The 18,444-nt window shown below is 40.0% G+C and overlaps 2 protein-coding genes across 2 annotated transcripts in view; one reads left to right on the top strand and one right to left on the bottom strand.

The window, feature by feature from the left end:
- ZFAND1 (zinc finger, AN1-type domain 1) overlaps positions 1–6,983 on the bottom strand; it is an 18,157-nt gene extending 11,174 nt beyond the window's left edge. The window contains exon 1 of the mRNA XM_009335058.1: positions 6,902–6,983. Coding sequence (XP_009333333.1) covers positions 6,902–6,983 — 82 coding nt within the window. The remainder of the gene's footprint in view (positions 1–6,901) is intronic.
- A 130-nt stretch (positions 6,984–7,113) lies between these two features.
- On the top strand, positions 7,114–17,471 carry CHMP4C (charged multivesicular body protein 4C). The gene is made up of 5 exons (XM_009335057.1): positions 7,114–7,167; positions 7,256–7,458; positions 8,425–8,539; positions 11,921–12,029; positions 14,223–17,471. Exons 1-5 carry the CDS (start codon positions 7,114–7,116, stop codon positions 14,285–14,287), a joined length of 546 nt encoding a protein of 181 aa, XP_009333332.1. The 3' UTR covers positions 14,288–17,471.
- The last annotated feature ends 973 nt before the right edge of the window (positions 17,472–18,444 follow it).

Raw genomic sequence — 18,444 nt, 5'->3', positions numbered from 1 at the left:
GCCCTGCCGGGGCGGCGGCGGCAGCTCGGGTGCTTGCGAGGCTTTAAATCCCAGGGTTCAAACGCCACTAGGTGCGGGGCTCTGTCAAGAAGAGGGGGGACTCGGGGTCTCGCAGGGGCTGTTGCTGGGTCGGGCCTGTCGGCTCCGCAGGTACGCAGTGCGGTTCGTGATTCAGCTGCGGACGCCGAGCAAGCGTCACCACGGTGCGTGCACGCTGGGACACGGTGGAGGCTTTGGGTCTTCGGCCTCTATTAGTATTTAATGCATTGTGGATTCATTGGGGGGGGGGCTGATAACAGGGTGCTTTATTCTTAATTAATTCAATGTCGTTCGTTCTTTGCAGCAGGGTCGCAGCAGGTATCAGCGGGATAAATGGTGCTGCAAAGTACTGTTCAATGTGGGAAGGGGATCACAACTTGGGTGTTGAGCATTGGTTGTGCGGATAGCAGAGGAGCTGAAGCATGTGAGGATCTCCTGTATATTCGTGGATGAATTCACGTTATCCCCACTGTGAGGGTTGGAGAATATACTGCTGGCAACTGAGGAACAAAGTGACTCTATGATTTGCCTCAAATCACATAGGAAGTACGTGATACCACTAAAAAATGAGTGATAGTTCAGAGCATTAGTGACTACTGGTCTGGGCTGCTGTTAGCTGCAAAGGAGAGGATACTAAGGGATAATAAGGTCTGGATCCTGCTTATACTGATGTCATCTCTGGGAAGCAAATGATGGTAGCCAATGACTTGGGGGATATACAGGCCTTTGAGAAACAAGTTAATTACTTCCTAAAGTCACCTGGAGTCTTGTCTACTCTGAGCTTTATTTTTCTTTAAATACTTCAAAACAGAACAAAACATTTCAAATTAAAGATTCATGATGTAATGAGAAAGTAGCTCTTTCATCTGCTCTTTCTATTATTGGATAATTTAAAAAGTCAATGCCATGTGACTTGGAACTTATGAGGAGTTGCGTGTTAAAGGTGTTTTGGTTAGCCCTTTAATGTATTTGTAATACTTCAGCATTTAATAATCATTAGCAAAAGGCATTTATTTAGAAAGGATTTAAAAGCATCTGTCGAGATGGGACAGATCTGAAGGCACAAAGAGTCACAGGGAGTAAAGCTAGTTCAGCAGCGCAACTGAGCCTGCTGCTCTGCAGCACGGGAGCTGTCAGGGTTGTCCAGGTCCCAAACTTTCTACTCCCCTGCTTCAACTGGAGTATCTGTCTTGTCCCCTTGTGCAGGTACTGGCACCTCTGTGCTGGTGCAGTGAGATAGTTCAGTAAGGTGATCCAGCTGAAAACTAATTTGCTGTGGGACAAAGTGACCAGATAGCTCTCGGGACTGGTTCACTGTGCAATTCCCTGAGTGACAGGGCTGACGCAAGAAAACAGGCCTGCTCCTGTGACTGTAGCAATTCCTGTTTAGATCCAGACACGCTGCTGTGGAACTTCATCCTAAGCCTGGACTTTAGGCTGGCATGGTTGCAGGAAGAAGCAATGCTTCCTGCCTTGCTTCTGCCCCTGTGCTGCTCCCTTCCTTTCCTTGTCAGAGCTCCCTGAAGGGTGTGTTTCAGAAAGCTGCATGCAGCTGTAAAATGTCGTGGGTTTTTTTGGCTGGGTTATTTTTCTACCCAGAGTAGGTTAAGTTCCACTTACCCAGTTGACTCCGCAGCTGCACAAGTGCTTGGGCACCTGTGAAGCCGAGGGCGGTGCACAGGCAGGAATGAGGACTTGTTGTTGGGAGAAGGTGGATCTGCTTCTCCTTTAACTCGGTTGGTTGATGCTGGTTCCAGCTGTTCGTCAAACTGTGGCCTTGTGCTTCAGGTGGGCAGTGTTTGACATATGAAGCTTTTCTCCCAGATCTTTGTTTCCACTGCTGTGCTCAGTATGCAACTCCCCTGGTTTTATCTATGCCATTATTTGTGGACTAATGCTGCAAACCTGATTGTTGAGCTGATCGTGGTAAAAAATAACTCCGTTTTATCTTGCTGTTTGCTCAGGAACCTAGAGTTAAGGACAGTAAAGAGACAGGAGTAGGGCAAGAAGTGCAGATTGGGAATTTTTTCATGCCAAGAATGGTTCTAAAGCCAAAATGGGATAGTGTAACTACAGTCAGAAGAGAAACAACAGAAACTAACCTCGCTGTGCTGAAGTCCTTGAATTTAGCAGACGAGTGAACTTAAATCCCCAAGAATTATTAAATCCCCTTCATTTTATATGTCAATTGCTTTGCATTTTAATTGCTGTTGATTTACATATAACAGCATATTAGCTGGTATACTCTGTGGTTCAGAGGAAATCTGTGCTAACCAGCATCTATTGTAGCATTACGTAAACATACACGCAAATGAGAGAATAAAAGTTTTAATCTACATTGCCTTGTTAAGGTGAATGTTTCAAAGGGACCTTGCAGGTATTTTTTTATGTCGCTTTTTTCTTAATTGCATCTGTGGAGAAGCCTGTGGAAACTAAAATGGGAGTCTCCGAGACTGGAGCAAGATGTATGTAGGGGTATAGAAAATGCACCAAATTAGCATGACCTCATTTGATTTTTAGGCGCCTGAATCTGAGTCAGTTATACTGACACGAGAGAGCAGATTCAAGCACCAGCAATTTTTCATGAGTTCAGATGATTCCTGAATGGGTTCATGTGACATCAGTAGGCTTAACTTGATTTAAGAGCCGTAACACGTTAGCTATGCAAATAGATGTGAAACATGACTTAAACATTTTTGGCTTCTCCTTTATGAAGTGAGTAGCTCTGCGGTTCCTGTACCTAATCTGAAATTAGCTATGATTTTGGGGTGATACATTTCCAGCATTCCCCATTAATAACTTACTATAGCTAGACCACTTGAGGGTTTTCGAAACAGCAATGTGTGTTGGAATTCCTCCTGCAGAGGTTATGTCATGATAAGCAGTATTTCTTTTCACAGTTAGCACTGCCTTTTAATCTCTTCCCATTTCAGATACAAACTCATGATTTTTCTTTTTATATCTCTTGCTGTACTTTTTTGGGTATCTCAGTTTCAGCCAGTGTGCAGCTGCCAACTCCATCTGCAAACTGGCCTTTCATCTTCAATATTTTGAAGGTCATACAGGAAAATTTAAAGGACAGAAAGTGATACTGAATATTTGAGAACTCTGTTTAAAAGGAAATGTGTTTTCTGAAGTGTGCCTGTGAAAACAACATACATGTGAATGAGTGTTGTTTCAGCCTGGAATCTTTCACAGATCCTAAAAAAATGGCTAAATTAAAAGAATTAAATTAAAAGAAGCCGTCCAGAATAGGATTAAATCTTAATCGTAAAGACCCACATAGTACTACTGAGGACAAAACCTATATAGAAAGTTGGAATAACAGGTAGGCTTTTACAAGTAGGTGCTGCAAAATATGTTGTGTGGTACATTTGGGCAGGGCATATGTAGCCGTGTAGCATTCCTTTTCAATGAGTTAGTTGTAACCAGAAGTCTGTTGAAACCAGATGACGATGTAATAGTTGCGTGTTAACATGGACAGGGCTGTCATGCCTATGGCAGGGTGTATGACAGGTTGGGACTGAGGGTTTCTTGAGGGGAGATATGAGGAAGCCCTTAGTGTGTCTTTGTTCTGTGAGTTACAGCTATTGTTCTCTGATCTTTATGATCACGTTTCAAGTGTCTTGCCATGAACTGGAATGGTCATAATGAGTCAAGTGCATTATTGTTCTTACAACTTGCCTGAGCTGTAACTGTATGTGGCTTCCCTTACAAGGTTTTAAGGATTATGAATGCTGATAATAAGCTTAAGGTGGTATGATTTTTATGTCTTCAGCCGCATTTCTTTTGCTTGTTCCTGGTGTAAGGGACATCGGAAGCTGTAATCCATCAGTCCCTTGCAGGACTGAAGTGGAGGTTTGTGAACCGTATCCAAAAATGAGATCCAGTATTTTCACAGTGGTGTATCTTCTGAAGAAACACTCTTTTCCTTCTTCACCAGTTTCCCCCTGGGAATTTTAAGGATTACTAGACAATGCTTTTATTTCCACTTCAGAAGATGAGATCGGTGATTCCTGTACTGATGGGTGTTGGTGGTGGGCTTGACAGGTAAAGGTGGTGTTATCACTGTACTGTCCTTTCATTCTAATCTGTCATGAAACCATGAGGAGGCTGCCACAACTCTTTCTATGTCACTAATTTTGTTCTTTCCTTTAGAAACCTGGATATTCAGTGTGGCCAGGATTACTATTGCCCAGCTGGCCATTTCTGCTTCCTTAATCAAGTATCAGCATAGTAGCGATATTGGAAAAGTGTCCTTCTGTATGTTAATAACAGTAGTTCTTTAATATGCATACTTAAACTGACATCATAGTCTGCTGTTGTTCCAGCCACTTATCTTGAAAATAAAATAAAAACTCAGATTAAAAGCAGTGGTTCCTAATCTATGAGCTGTGTCCTGCTTGCTGGTCTCAGAAGTAGAGCACAGGAAACCTGCTAAAGCCCGGCCAACGGCTAACCACTTCATTATGAAATGCAGGAGTTGAATCGGCTTCTTGAGAGCACAACAGACAGAGTATGAGATTGCTTTTTTCCTGGAGAAGACCTCCACCTCTTCCTGACTGAATTGGTATTAATTACACTTGCTTCCTCAGACTCTACCCCTGCTTAGACTCTTCCTCCCTGGGCTGTCTTCCTTCTTTGAAATCTTTGGAACGGGCAACACTCTTTTTCAGTGCCATTCTTAGACCTTCAGTGAAGTAAGTTTATGTTCTCTGCTCAATTTATTTATTTTTGATAGATATGTTCTTCAGTTTGGCTATTGTAATGCAGTAGCATTTCTGTGAAGCATTTCAATCTTCTTGTAAGAGTTGCACACAAATTTTAAAATGCTTGTATGTGCAGTAGAAAAGCACTTAAAGTTCATTATAATCTGTAAAACACAAAAACAGATTTCAAGTAACAAGGAAATTCTCGTATCTTAGCTATAGGAGCTACTATTACAAAACACTGCAGTGAAGGGCATTCATTTAATATAAATGAGAAAAATCTTATAGTGTTACTTAAAGTTCATTATAATCTGTAAAACACAAAAACAGATTTCAAGTAACAAGGAAATTTTCGTATCTTAGCTATAGGAGCTACTATTATAAAACACTGTGCAGTGAAGGGCATTCATTTAATACAAATGAGAAAAATCATATAGTGTTGTGTGGGAATTATGCCTTGGTTGATAAGGAAGGAGTATGAATTTATTTCCTATGAAGTACTTTGTTATGTAAGTCACTGGTAAAACTAAAGAGAATTAATAAAGATGATATGTTGCACTACAATAATTAGGAAAAGCTGTTTATGAATAGGTGAAGTCACACACAGTCTAGCTGCTTCTGTGGTTTCTTAATTTGGGTGTGGTTTAATTAAATCTTAATACAGGAACCTTCAGGATTTTGAAAACAACTGCTTTGTGTGTAACTGAGGAAATCCATTCTCTCTCTGAGCAGTCAATAACAACAGCACCATTACAGAGTCCCATTTCTGAAAAATACTGACTGGAAGTGTTTCCCTGTGGTAGCTACTTATTCCAGCTGAAGCCTTTCATCATCAGTCAGTTAGTGTTCCTCAGTCCACAGGGCTTTAGAGTCTTCTCTGGCACAGCTGGTGTTACGCACAGTTTCAGGCCATTAAATTTACCTGGAATTTCTGGCTTCCTAACCTAAGAATCCAGGATCAAATTTTGATTCAACTGAAGCTGAGGAAGGGAGTGGCTGGTGTCCTAATGCTACCAATAATAAGCATAAATAAGTAGGGAAATAATAAGCAGGTAAAAGGATTATTTGGCATTAGGCCAAACTGATGTATTGTGGAATTGCCAATGAGAATTGTACAGTTCTCACGTTTGCCATTTGCATGACATCATCTGGGGTTCATGAATCTTTTTCAGAATATGCATGATCTTTGGACCATCCCCCAAAACCTGCAAAAATCTTGAATTTGAATACTGTGATTAATCTGTTGAGATTGTGGTTTGCTGTCCTGAAACATTTTACTGCAGGTGCTAGAAGGCATTGTGTATCTTAGCCTGTGTGAATGCTTGTCCTTATGCAGCTGATGCTGAGCAATTTTGACCACGTTGATTCAAGCATTTGTCAACAAAGCACTAAATTTTTTAGTGTGCTGTTACACACCATAAATCTATGCCCCCTCCTTGGAGGGATCCTGACTTCATTGCATGTGGGCAATTATTTGAATGGGACAGCAACAGTAATCGCTGCTAGCAGTTGTTTGAGTTTGGGGGGCTGCAGTTGCTTGCTGGCTCTGAACCTGATTTAAAAATTAAATGTAGGAGACAAGGGAAAGGACACGGGTATTAATAGCATTGAAAAAGCAATGGGTTAACTCAGTCTCTTTTGGTTTTGCTTGTTTTTTTTTATTGCCTGGCACATGTGTAGTTTGGAAAGGACAGTGGTCAGGAAATGCTTGTGGCAAGATTGTGTGTGTTCCACACCCAGAGGCCGAGAGAAAGCCCTATTCTTCTCCTGCTCGTCACATGCATTTATTCTGGTAATGATTTACTCTGGGCAAAGTATGCTGCTCATAACTTAGCAAATATAAAAGACCAATCTCAATGATTACAGAGATAATGGGGAGTAACTGGATTTGACTGTGGCCATGTCTACAAAGTTCTATATGTTTTCAAGTTCTAAGGTTTAAAAATCATGCTCCAAAGTGATTGTAAGAAATAGATGCAGCTGAAAGCCGGGGAAATGTGAGTCCTCCTCTGATGTAACCCACCTGCTTGGTTAGGCCATTTGGGCTTTCCCTTGCACCTCTGCTGCTGAGACAAAGTTTAGAAAGCAGCATTGGTGGAGGTGTGGTTATCATGACAGATCTTCTTATGCTGTCTTCCTTAGCTTTTACTTACGTTTTGCAATCTCTTCTTTTCTTTCTTTCCCCTGTTTCCTCCTTTGTGACTTCTCTCTGATGTTCTTCTTTTTCCTCCCCATCTTCCCTGCTTTGCCTGCGTGCACAGGATGGAGTTCAAGATCTCCCACAGTGGAGGAAGAAGCTGCTCTTCCCTGTGGTGCTAAAAGGAGTTAATCTAAAAGAGGCTTCCCAGCATGTTCATGCAACAGCATGTTGGTGATAGAGGCTGCTGATCTGGTGTGGTCAAAGTTTGTCTCCCTACTAGTAAGGTAGGAGAGTGGGAATTATAAATTCCTCAGGTTGGCTTGGTGCTGAACTACTTGTCCTTGCGTTTTTCTATGAAATTACACAGTGCACTTTGCCTCTTCCCATTCCAGCTGCCTTACAAGCACTGAAGAGGAAAAAGAGGTACGAGAAACAGTTGAGTCAAATTGATGGGACACTTTCGACCATTGAATTCCAGAGAGAGGCATTGGAAAATTCCCACACCAACACAGAAGTGCTAAAGAATATGGGTTATGCTGCACAAGCTATGAAAAAAGTACATGAAAATATGTAAGTGCTTTCTAATAGCTTTCAAGTTGAGCTTGCTAACCACTTTCAAAATGGTTCATCACTAGAGTATTTTATCAAGTCAGCCAGTTTTGACTTCATTTTTGGTTCAGGCATTTAATGTCAGGAATGCTATTGGTGCTGTAGTGTTATTTTTGGCAGAAAAATATCTTTTCTTAACAGCGAGTCTAGAAGGAAGTCCACGTAACTAGAGAGATCCGTATGGTACCTGTTTTGTTTTGGTTTTTTTTAAGTCTGCCTTGGGAGTGGAGACTGGCCCCTGCCCTTGGTTTTTCCAGAAGAAAACTTACTTGAAGAAACTAAGTGCACTCTTTTCCTCAAAGTCCATAAGCTGGACTGTGTGATTCAAAGTACTAATTAGACCTGAATAAAAGAGATGGTAATTTTTTTGTCCGTGTAGTATTTTTTATATGTCCTATATTGTTTCATGAGGCATTTTCCTGCCTGAATAAACAGAGTGAAATCAGAAAGGTTGTTCTGGGAGAAGTAAACAGGAACTGAAACAATAATGAAGTTAACAATAAGGGGAAGCTTTTAAATGGGGTATAGTGCTGTTAAGTTCCCCCCAGTTCTGGTGAAAGCTTAATATCAAAAAATATCCATCTGTAAAGATGCTGACCTCGGGAAGGAGATGAGATCTGCCCAGGAGATGTGACTGTTGGCTGGCAGAAGTATGAGAAGCACGGAGAGGGAGGGAGACAGACGCAGACTACTGCAGTTTGACTTTTGTTATAATCCCAAAGTGGAAGAAATTGGACTGGCTAAAACACACAGGAGCTTGCTGGGAAACATTAAGGTGTAGGTGAGGGAAATTATTCCCTGTGAGTTCTGCTGTTTATACAGCCATGGGCATAAAAAGAAAATAGGGTCTGCTCAAGTTTTTCTGAGTCTCTTCTATAGGATTTGAGTGATCTATCTTTAAAAAATGTTTCTATGTTATCTTGCCAGGGACTTGAACAAAATTGATGATTTGATGCAAGATATCACTGAACAGCAAGATGTTGCCCAGGAAATATCAGACGCTATCTCAAACCGAGCCGCCTTTGGTGATGAGTTTGATGAGGTTAGTACTTCAGGCCTGTGAGTTTTAGCTGTTAAATGACTCCATAGTTATTTTGTTGTGCAGTGGCTTGTTCCGGTGGTTTGCTTCTCAAAAGATGCGGATGTGAAATTCCTTGGTTCTAGCTTACCCTATCTAGGACATTTTTTATAACTTTTATATATAAAAAATAAAATTAATATATATAATATCATAAAAGTATATATGTAAAATATAAAAATATTTTTATTTATATAAAAATTTTAAGAAAGGCAATTTTAACTGCACTCCTGTAATTGTTATTCTCATTTGTACCATGGAAGGAGGAGGTCACTAAAACGTGTAATTTGTACTGCTCCAAGTGGACATTGAAACATATAATTTTTTGTGCTCCAAATAGACATCTGTTTGACTAAGTGCATGTTCCTATGCCATGAGCAGGCTGCTGTTCACAATTCTGAATGTTTGGACCAGTTTTTTAAGGTTGTTTTTGGTGCTTGGAGATGCAGGTCCGTTCCCTGTTTTCCATATTTTCTCCAGAAGTGGATCCATTAGGTAGCAGTAATTCCTGTTGGAGGCAATAAGGTTTCTTCCTTCAGCTCTTTTCTTCTGAAACCCCCACAAGGCACTTAGGACCTTTTGATAATTTGTTGCAGTAGCTTTCATCCAGTGTCCCTGGACTTGATTTTGTGTATCTAAGCAGGGCATTACTTATTTCTGATCCAGCCATGGCTTGAGGACTCAAGGGTCAAGTATACTCAAAATTCTTGCAATCTGTGGAATGCAGAGCTGGGGATCAGGATCAGTATCACCACCAGTTTGGTTTTGGTTTTTAACTATGTTTTAAAACGACCAAGCACTAGGGATCATTTGAAGAATGTCCTAAAGAATCAAACAATTTACTCCCTCCCCAACTAATTCATTCCTATGTGTCCAAATGGACAACAAAGAAAAATACATAGGCTATATCATATTTGCTTGATTGGGGGGGGGAGGAGTTCAGCAGATTCATATAACTTCATTCAGTAGTTATAATTTGTTGAAAATAGTAATGATTCTTTGTATTTTGTTCCCATTATCTGCTTTCCTGTTCTTCCACTTCAAATGTAAATAGACTTTTCAAGAAACATTTAATCAATACTGGCACAAGGAATGGGATTTAGCCTGTATAAACTGGGCTTCAAACAACTGAAAAACATAGTGCCACCCCTAACAGCTATACAGTGTCCCTTACTTTTCATCAGTGCTTAACTTCTAGGAGCCTAGATTTAGTAAGCATGTTGTAGATTAACCTGGAAGTTCCTAAGAGATACTAGTCTAAGTTGATGGTCATGTTTCCGGTTCTGGGAAAATAAGCCACTGTCACATGGGGCATCATTGTACCAGCATCTGCCTTTGCATAGGAGCCTAATACAGTAAGTGGGAAACCTGGTTTGCAGGCCACTTCAGTTTAAGAGCGCTAGAATCAATGACTTAATTGCTGGGTTATGAGGTGATTTGTGTTGCAGGATGATATTTAATTTTATTTTTTTGAAGGACATTTTGACCACACACTTGGATTTCCTCTTCACATGTGTGCCATGGGTGTAAGATCATGGAAGCATGTAATTTCTATTGCTCCAGATAGACACAAAAACATAAGCGTTCTTTCTCCCTGGGTTGACTCAGTGTATGCCATGAAGAATGCACAAAAGCTCTGTCCTACCTGAGTAGGATGCTCACTGGGAGGGATGATCCTTGCCTGGAGGCCTATTTCTGATGATCAAATGCAAAATACACACATTCCAGTGGACAGAGCCTGGAACCTGAGAATTCACATGGCATCTTCCCTCTGCTCTCTTTTTGGCCTAGGTTTATGAGGAGAAAGGGGATTTGTTACAGCTATTGCAATACTCCACAGCCTAGCTGTAGAGCAATTCCTGAGCTGTGGGAAATATAAGTTAAATCCATGCTTGAGGATGAGAAGAACTTAAAACTGAGTCTCCCACTTCGAGAGAAAATATTCTAGCCATTACATTATTATGTTAAAGATGTAGGGGTCATGATCATGGTATCCTTTACCTCTCTCTTTTTTTTTTTCTTTCTTTCTTTTCTTTTAAAGAGAGCCTGTCATGGCTGACACTACCACTTAGTTGTTTACTTGTTCAACAGAGGTTGGCAAGGACTAATTCGGTGTGGGGAGAGGGTTAGATGACCATCTAGAGGTCTTCAGAAATACCTCTTTCCATGGACTTTGCAACAACTTGGGCACTAACTTTTTAAGAAGCTTGTATTTACAGCACTGACTGAGGCCCTTAAAGGACAGACATATTTGCACCTCAGCTACATGCCTAAGTTAGACATTGGGCTCCAACTCGTACATTTCCTTGAGATCAACTGTGAATTGAACATCATCAGGTGTTTCACCTGATGCTGAAATTTTTAGATGATATCCTAGGATTTGCATTGTGAACTAGGTAAGGTAGGCAAACTGTAGCCTTTTTTTGGCCTTAAAATATAAAACCATGAGAAAGTAAGTCTAGGAAGGCCTGTGGTGGCTATGTAATTATTTTAACTTCCACATTGGTGATAAGCAAGGTATAAATGGGTAGGCAAAGCCCATTTCAATACCTAGTAGATCTCACTTTGCTACAGCCACTTTTTCCCCAGCCACTTTTGCCCATTGTTTCTTTGTAAACCGTTTTCTCAATGTGGCAAAGGTCAATTTCTCTACAAATTTGTAATATTTACCTTCCTTTCTTTGGGAAACTCCAGCCAAAGAATAAGTCTTTGGCTTTTTAAAAAAATGTATGGCCTTTTTATTTTTAGTATTAAACAAGTGGATTAGATCATCGGTCCAAATCAGCTTCTGCAGCTAAAAGCCCAAGAGTGTTACGTGCTCCAAGAGTGAATAACAGGACCCGGGAGGACAGCTCTGATTCCAGTGCTGCTTTGAAATCATATATAGTCCTGGACTTGTGTGATACGGCTGAAGCATAATGTTTAATGACAGTCTACCTTACAAACAGTGGAAGCTGTTTGCTTTTTAAAATGGGAGAAATCACACATGAAAATTAGAACCTGTTAAAGAGTACAGGCTCTAGATTTGGAACAAACCTAAGGCAGAGGGACCCTTTGTTTTTCTTGTGTTTGCCTTTTTGACAAGTATTACACTGCCATCAGTTTTCTTTCTAATGTTATTCCTTGTCCCATTTCTAACTATTATTGTCTTTCTTTCAACTGAAGTTTATTGTTATCACCCACATTTAGTAAAAATTATACTTGTGATATGCTGTTTTTTGATATTTGTTTTCAGGTGTAAACTGTTTTTTCAGTAGTGCTTTCCTTCATGGTGGTTAAATGTGCCCTTGCCTGAGATCACTGTCAGGACAATGAATTTGTAAATAATGTTTTCCTTGAATTTAGGATGAGTTGATGGCAGAATTAGAAGAACTGGAGCAAGAAGAATTGAACAAGGGAATGAGAGATGTCAGGTTGCCAAGTGTTCCGTCCACATCGCTGCCTTCTCGCCCTGGTAAACTGCCTGCTTGCCATTTTACATTTCTCATGATTAAGCCATACTGTGAGAAGGAGGAGAGGGAGATAGAGTTCCAGATATGTATTTAGCTCTGTTTTAACTTTTAAAGTATTATAGATTCCTTTTCCTATTTTTGTATCTGTTTATCAGAAAAAGCAGAGTGGAATTCTGGTTTGCTGTATGAAAGCATTTAGGATCAAATTCTCTGTAGATTTGAGGAGACAAATTCAGGGAACTTGACCTTGCACGTATACTGATGCATCTCCTACTGAAATGCAGTGAGATCACTGAGGAATGGGAAGACTTTTTTTTTTTTCTTTTTGGCAATTAAATCCTTAGTCTTTTTTAATTAGAGTCTGACCTAGATTCAAAATGTTTGCGTCACAAAGATCCAGCTTTGTAGGGTAGTGGTTTGATATTTGCCACTGGTATTTTAATTAGAAATGAAGGAGGCAGCAGGAAGTACACATTTAAAGAAATATTGTCATTCCTTTGCTTTCTTTCTACAGAACAGACTTATTTCTGGTATTAAGCAGTAGTTTTCTGTAGTTCTGCCCTGTTCATTTTGAATTAAGTCAGAAACGGTCAATTTTTACTACACCTTTCACCATGTCCCTGTTGTCCTCTATCAGCTGAAAGACTTTCTGTGTACTGATGCTAGTAAAAGAGTATAAATATTTGGTGGTAAGGACAGCACACACGTGACACAGGCTGTTTATGGTGCATTCTGCTGCAGAACAGGTTACCTAGACCAGCTCAGCTCAGAGACTTTTAACGTGTGTTTTGGCAGATGGCACTTAAATCCTGAGAAGCAGTGTACAATGTTCAAACTGGGATTGTGGCCTCATCTACTGAAGTCAATTGCAGAACAGCTAGTAAAAAAAGAAAAATGCAGTCTGGGCATTTATGGCTTGTTTATACATCCTCTTCCAGATCCAGCTGTGCCAGTTGACATTTTTATTAAACCCAGGCCATCTCCATGTGCTTATCACTATCTTAATTTGCTACTTCATCTGTCTGTATGGCTGCTTCAGGCAAAATTAGCTGGTTATAATTATATAGTTTAAGGCCTTGCAAAACCGGCTCATCTTTTCTGAAACAATGCTTACTGTTACGCTGCAATAGCAAAATAAGAACAGTTAATGCTTCTAACTGGAGATGCATGTTACCCTCCTGATTTTAGCGATGAGGAAACTGAGATGGAGCAAGGCATAGTGAGCTTCCTCAGTTGCACAGTAAGCCAGTGGCACTTGCAGAGTAGGGACTGGACCCCTGGTGTCCCATGTCCTTCTCCCACCTTTAATTCCCAAAGGTGGTAGTTGCAGCCCCTCTCAAGATGGTGGCTCCCGGCCATACGGCTGCCTCAGGCGTGAGCCAACTGGCTGCTGTAAACGTACACACAAGGGTGTTGCACCTAGTAACAGTGTTCCACTGATGTTTGGAGGAATGCAAATCCTGACATGCACAGCCCACAGGTGGAGGCAGCCTGAGGTTGAACCTGGGCTGTAGGGCATCCAGTTTGTAGGTCAGTGAATGAAGACTGTTTGGGTGAGGTTTTAGTTCAGTGAATGTGAAAGATGTGTGACAGATTTGGGTAAAAAAAAAAAGAGAAAGTGCATGTGGGGCCTGGTACAGAGCTGGGCATTGCTGTTGCTGTGAACACAGCAGTTAACTGATGTAACCTGAACAAAGTAAGTTCAGGAATTGCTTTCTCCCTTTTAATAAATGACACCTCTCATTAAAATGGGGTGAGTCCATTTGGAGACTGATCCTGCACCTGCAGAACTCTTCAGCACTATTTGGAAAGGTAGCGTGATGCACAGATGGCCAGGGGTAGGTCACTCGTGCCCGCTCAAGTGGCGGTGAGAGAACTGGCAGCATTCTTGTGGACATTTGCTCTCTGTGACAGCTTTTAGAGATTAAATGTGTTTTCTGTGGGAGTCTTTCAGTAGGAGTTACATCAGACCTATCTTACTAACCTCAGGGTTATATGTGAGATAATGGTGGGGCAAAATGGTCGCATTTCTCATCAGCTTCATTACTGCATTACCTATGTTTAGCTTGCTACTCAGTACATTGATCTGAGATCTTCAGACTGAAAAGCACTATGCAAGTCCTCATGCTAACAAATAAAATGGTTCTGACTGTTATATTAGTTGATGGTTATTGTTAATCTCTCTTTCTCTGCAGCATCGACCAGGAAAAGAGCAGAGGATGAAGATGAAATGAAGCAGCTGGCTGCCTGGGCTTCATAAGAGCATGGTCTTTTTATAACACTGAACATTAGAGCTGTAATGCTGTTTTATAACCGTACCGATTTAGCGTGGTTGCATTTCACACAGGCTGGTTTTTTTTATGGCCAATCTTGCTAAGAAGTAGTGTTACTTCCATATTACAAAAGTAATTTAAAAATGAACAAACAAAAAAATGCAATAGTTGCCAAAACCTCCAAGCATCAAAGTTTTTTTTCAGCCTTGGCAAGAGATTTGTTTTGTTATTAGTATCAGTTTTTATTAGGTAATGTCTTACTATATCTTGCTGGTTTGTAAAACCTGTGTGCCTCACTTATACACACAGCTGGATTCATTGTTGAAATGAAAAAGTTCAATAAGTCATCAAGGCCCTATCCTGGAGGGTTATTTGGTTCAGACTATTTGAATATTAGCAAAACAGCTTTATACATATCCTGACTTGCAAGTTCCTTTGAGGCTAACAGCTAATAGCCATTCATTTGGGCATGGAGATTTAAAGAGTCTGTCTGGAGCAACTGCTGTCCTAGATATTAAGAGGAGACTTTTCTGCAGATTTTTTTGAAGTGGGATAGGTTTTTTGTTTTGTTTTACTTTGGCCAGAATATCTCATGCATTCCTATAGGTCAACTTGAATTGTATTTTGAACTATTTCCAACTCAGTTAAAGAACAGTTTTACAGTGATTGGGGAAAATGAAATGTCCAAGTTCTTACAGATGCTTGCCAAACAAAACTGATTTCCGTTAACCTGTAAAAAATCCAGAAGAGATTTGACCTTCCTGTGTTCTTCTTCTCCACTGTGTCTTTCTAGGGTGAGTCTTTACTTTGTATGATGATACTCATCCTCAAAGGAATTAGTAACGCATTTTTTTTAATTATACAATTTCAAAATAATTTTAATTTCTGAGCATTCAGTTCTTTTCTCTCATTCAGTTTCTGAATGGAAATAATACCACCATGTTGTATTTGAAATGCCTTTCTAACCCTGGTTAAAAGCTGATTCTGAATTACTTGTAAAGTTGACGTGTTATTGTCCAACTGACAGTTTTTTAGCTTAAGGAACAAATGCCATTCTGAGTGCTGAAGTACTATATATATAGAGAAATCACTGTTCAAATACAAAACAAAAATTAAATAGGCTGCTTTGTACTAATAAATTTTATTAAATAAGACTTAAGCTCTATGCTAGTAGCCTGCTGTCAATCACAAGGAAATAGTAAAACACTGTGGAGTTCCTAGGGATGTGGGAAGCAGTCACATTGATCTAGGTTTCTTGTTTTCAAATTTAAATTTACTGATGATTGGACCACTTGGGGAATAGTGGGAGACTTGGTTTCTGTAGATCTATAGCAACAGAAGACTGACCCCTTCTCCTGTGGGCTTTAGCCTGTGATTTGCTGGGTGTTTAGCCTCAATAGGCTACAATAGGCTCCAGCTTATTGGATTTTAGGTTAAGCATAAACTAATGTGTGTTTGTGGACATGGCGTGCTGGCATGCTCAGAACCTTTCAAGTTGAGTTCCATAGATGAAACCCAAAATACACAAACCCTGTGGAGAGATTCAGTTTTTCAGGACTTTGTCATACTCTGTAGTGGAATTGCTTTTGGTTTGCATCCATATGAAAGGAGAATCAAGCCTTGTCATTTTACTTTGGATAAATTTCCTACTGGAAGAAAATAAGTGTGTTAATTCTGTCCCAAAGTTTGGAGATACCAGGAAAATTGTCCCTTTCTGTTGAGAGTAGAGAAAACCTGGAACTATTCAATTCTTTGTTTTTAAAAAAAAAACCCAAAACCTAAAGACCTGCCTTAAATTTAAAAATACATTTTGAATACATAGGAAACCAAACACTAGCAAAATGTTACTCAGTTTTAATGCTTGCTGAAATTCAGGATGAGATGTCAACTGAAAGCAGGCATATTTAATAAAATAAGAAATATTCTGAGTTACTTATAATCCACTTGCTGATCCTTTTGGCTGGAATCCTGTTTTCCAGGTATGCAGCCTATGCAAGTCTCTGAATTGGGTATAGAAGGTATTAGCGTACCATGCGAGGCTGGCCATGTGCTTGTGGACACATCTGCTATTTCTAAATGCGAGGCCATGCCAACATAGTCCTGTGCTTAGCTTGGAAAAGTTGGTTTCTAGCATCTGTTCTTGGTTAAATTAGTAGTTTTCCAATACTTGGCACTTACGTAGCACTTAGCATATTTAAAGTGCTCCACAACCTAACGAAAGTAGGTCTCTAAGCTTCCAGTTTGAAACTAAAGCGATTTTAAGTCTGCTTTGGAAGACGTGGACCTGCAGTTTTTGTGCAAGAACTTCCCATGAGAACACCCTGCAGGGGAAAAAAAATCCTAGGGAAGGTTTTCTTCTTTGCAAGCTAGCGTCTGACTGCTGACCTCCAGCAGTGTTTTGGCCAAGTGTTGGTCCTGGGAATCTTCAGGTGTCTTCAGGTTATTGGTTTCAGACCAGGTACTTTAGGAACAAAATTTCTGAAGGGTGAAGAAAAACTGTGGTCGTTTGGGTGAGTTTCTCTAAAAGCTTGTGTGTAGTGGCTGGTGATTCTGGAGGACAGAGTCATACAGCAATTCACAGGCTAGGACACGTGTGGTTGGTGAAGCTATACTCAGAAGTACTATAGTCATGTCCACGAACCAAAATACAGTATGGACCTCCAGAACTGAAGTGCTTGTTGCCGTATTTGTTTGGGAGATGGTAGATGACTGGTTTTCTTCAAAAGCAAAGGGGTTCTAGGGATTTAATTCAGCTGAGGAGGTGGCTCTTTCCTGTGTAAATTCAGATGGCGCTGGGACAAATGGCTCTTCCTTTTTTGAACATCGGTCTCTCTTCATGCCAAGATGGTATTTGTTTAGTATGTAAGCAGACGAGAGTGAGTAGTGTCAATGTGTTACTGTAAACGTACTCTCTATTAACTGGAACATATTTTACAAGAGGACTGTGGCAGCAGATGGTGTACTATAGCTGACTTCCTTTCTTGTTTCTTATTTATTTTGAGAATGTTTTGTTCTCTTAACAGGCTTGGGCATTTTTAATCTGGATAGCTTTAAAAGGGGGAAAATAGATTAATAAAAAGTAAAAAAAAAATTATATATATGTGCTGTAAATAAATACTTTGGTGTCATATTTGTGTTATATGATTGTATTAAATTTATTTTCCTACCAGGCAAAACTGTAAGTACTCTCCTTACACTGTCATTAGGATACAGTGCTCTTTAGAGGATGTGAGGATATTTTTGAAACATTTTTTAGTGTATTAATCTTTCAACATCAGGTTAGAATTCAAGAATTCTTCAAAGGTGATTTGGTTTAAAAAAACAATCAAACAAAAAGCCCCCAGTGTATGCTGTGGTGTTTGGGCTGCATTCCTTTACACTTAACAGTTGTGTTGCAAGAGATTCTTTTATTTTAATATGCCCAAATGCCTACTTTTTTTTCGCCCAGAAGATCTCTTCATTGTTTCAGAAATGTGTGTATTTCACTTTCCAGGCCTTTGTTGAAAGGAAGAATGGTCAGGTCTTTTAAACATTAAAAAGAAAAATTACTATAGGCAAGGATGAATTGAAACAAATAAAATAACGCATTTTTTCATGCATCTCGTTAGAATCTCCTTAAAGTGAGTGTGTGTGTGTATAGTATCTCACATTTTATGTACACACACACACGTATATTTACACATATGGATAAAGTGTTGGAGCAGTGATTTAAGACCATCATTCATTATCTGGTCTGGAAAGGGTTCAATTGCTTGGGCAGCTCATCTTCTCTTTGTAAAGCCTAAAAGGCTTCATCACAAAATGTCAAGGAATTGTTCCAGTGCACACATGCGCCTGCTGTGTATACAGCTGTTGGAGGGGGGAGAAGGGGGTGGAAGAAGAGGATGGGCATGGATGGGGAATATTTCTGATGAGAAAATCTCAGTTTTACATGATGTAGAGCCTAAATTATTTTATGATAACTTTTCTTAGAAACATAAGGAGGAAGCTTTACTCTCAAAAATTACTTAACAGCAGGGACTAGCCTGAACATCTTTAGAAATGCCAACTATCACCAGTCTAATCTTAACATAGCTGTCATATTTTCTCACATCTGTCCCTACTGCAAGACCCACCAATGCATCAGTCAGATGTATGTTGTAGG

Source organism: Pygoscelis adeliae, unplaced genomic scaffold (genome assembly GCF_000699105.1).
Source record: "Pygoscelis adeliae isolate BGI_AS28 unplaced genomic scaffold, ASM69910v1 Scaffold101, whole genome shotgun sequence".
Lineage (NCBI taxonomy): Eukaryota > Metazoa > Chordata > Aves > Sphenisciformes > Spheniscidae > Pygoscelis > Pygoscelis adeliae.
The sequence above is the reverse complement of the archived record's forward strand: the minus strand, read 5'-3'. Positions and strand labels throughout refer to the sequence as shown.

Bases quoted from the DNA above. Each gene is read 5' to 3' on its own strand.
- CHMP4C (XM_009335057.1), top strand. From the start codon at position 7,114: ATGTTGGTGATAGAGGCTGCTGATCTGGTGTGGTCAAAGTTTGTCTCC. The intron at 7,168-7,255 runs GTAAGGTAGGAG...GAAATTACACAG, and splicing joins CAAAGTTTGTCTCCCTACTA to TGCACTTTGCCTCTTCCCAT. The intron at 7,459-8,424 runs GTAAGTGCTTTC...TTATCTTGCCAG, and splicing joins AAAAAAGTACATGAAAATAT to GGACTTGAACAAAATTGATG.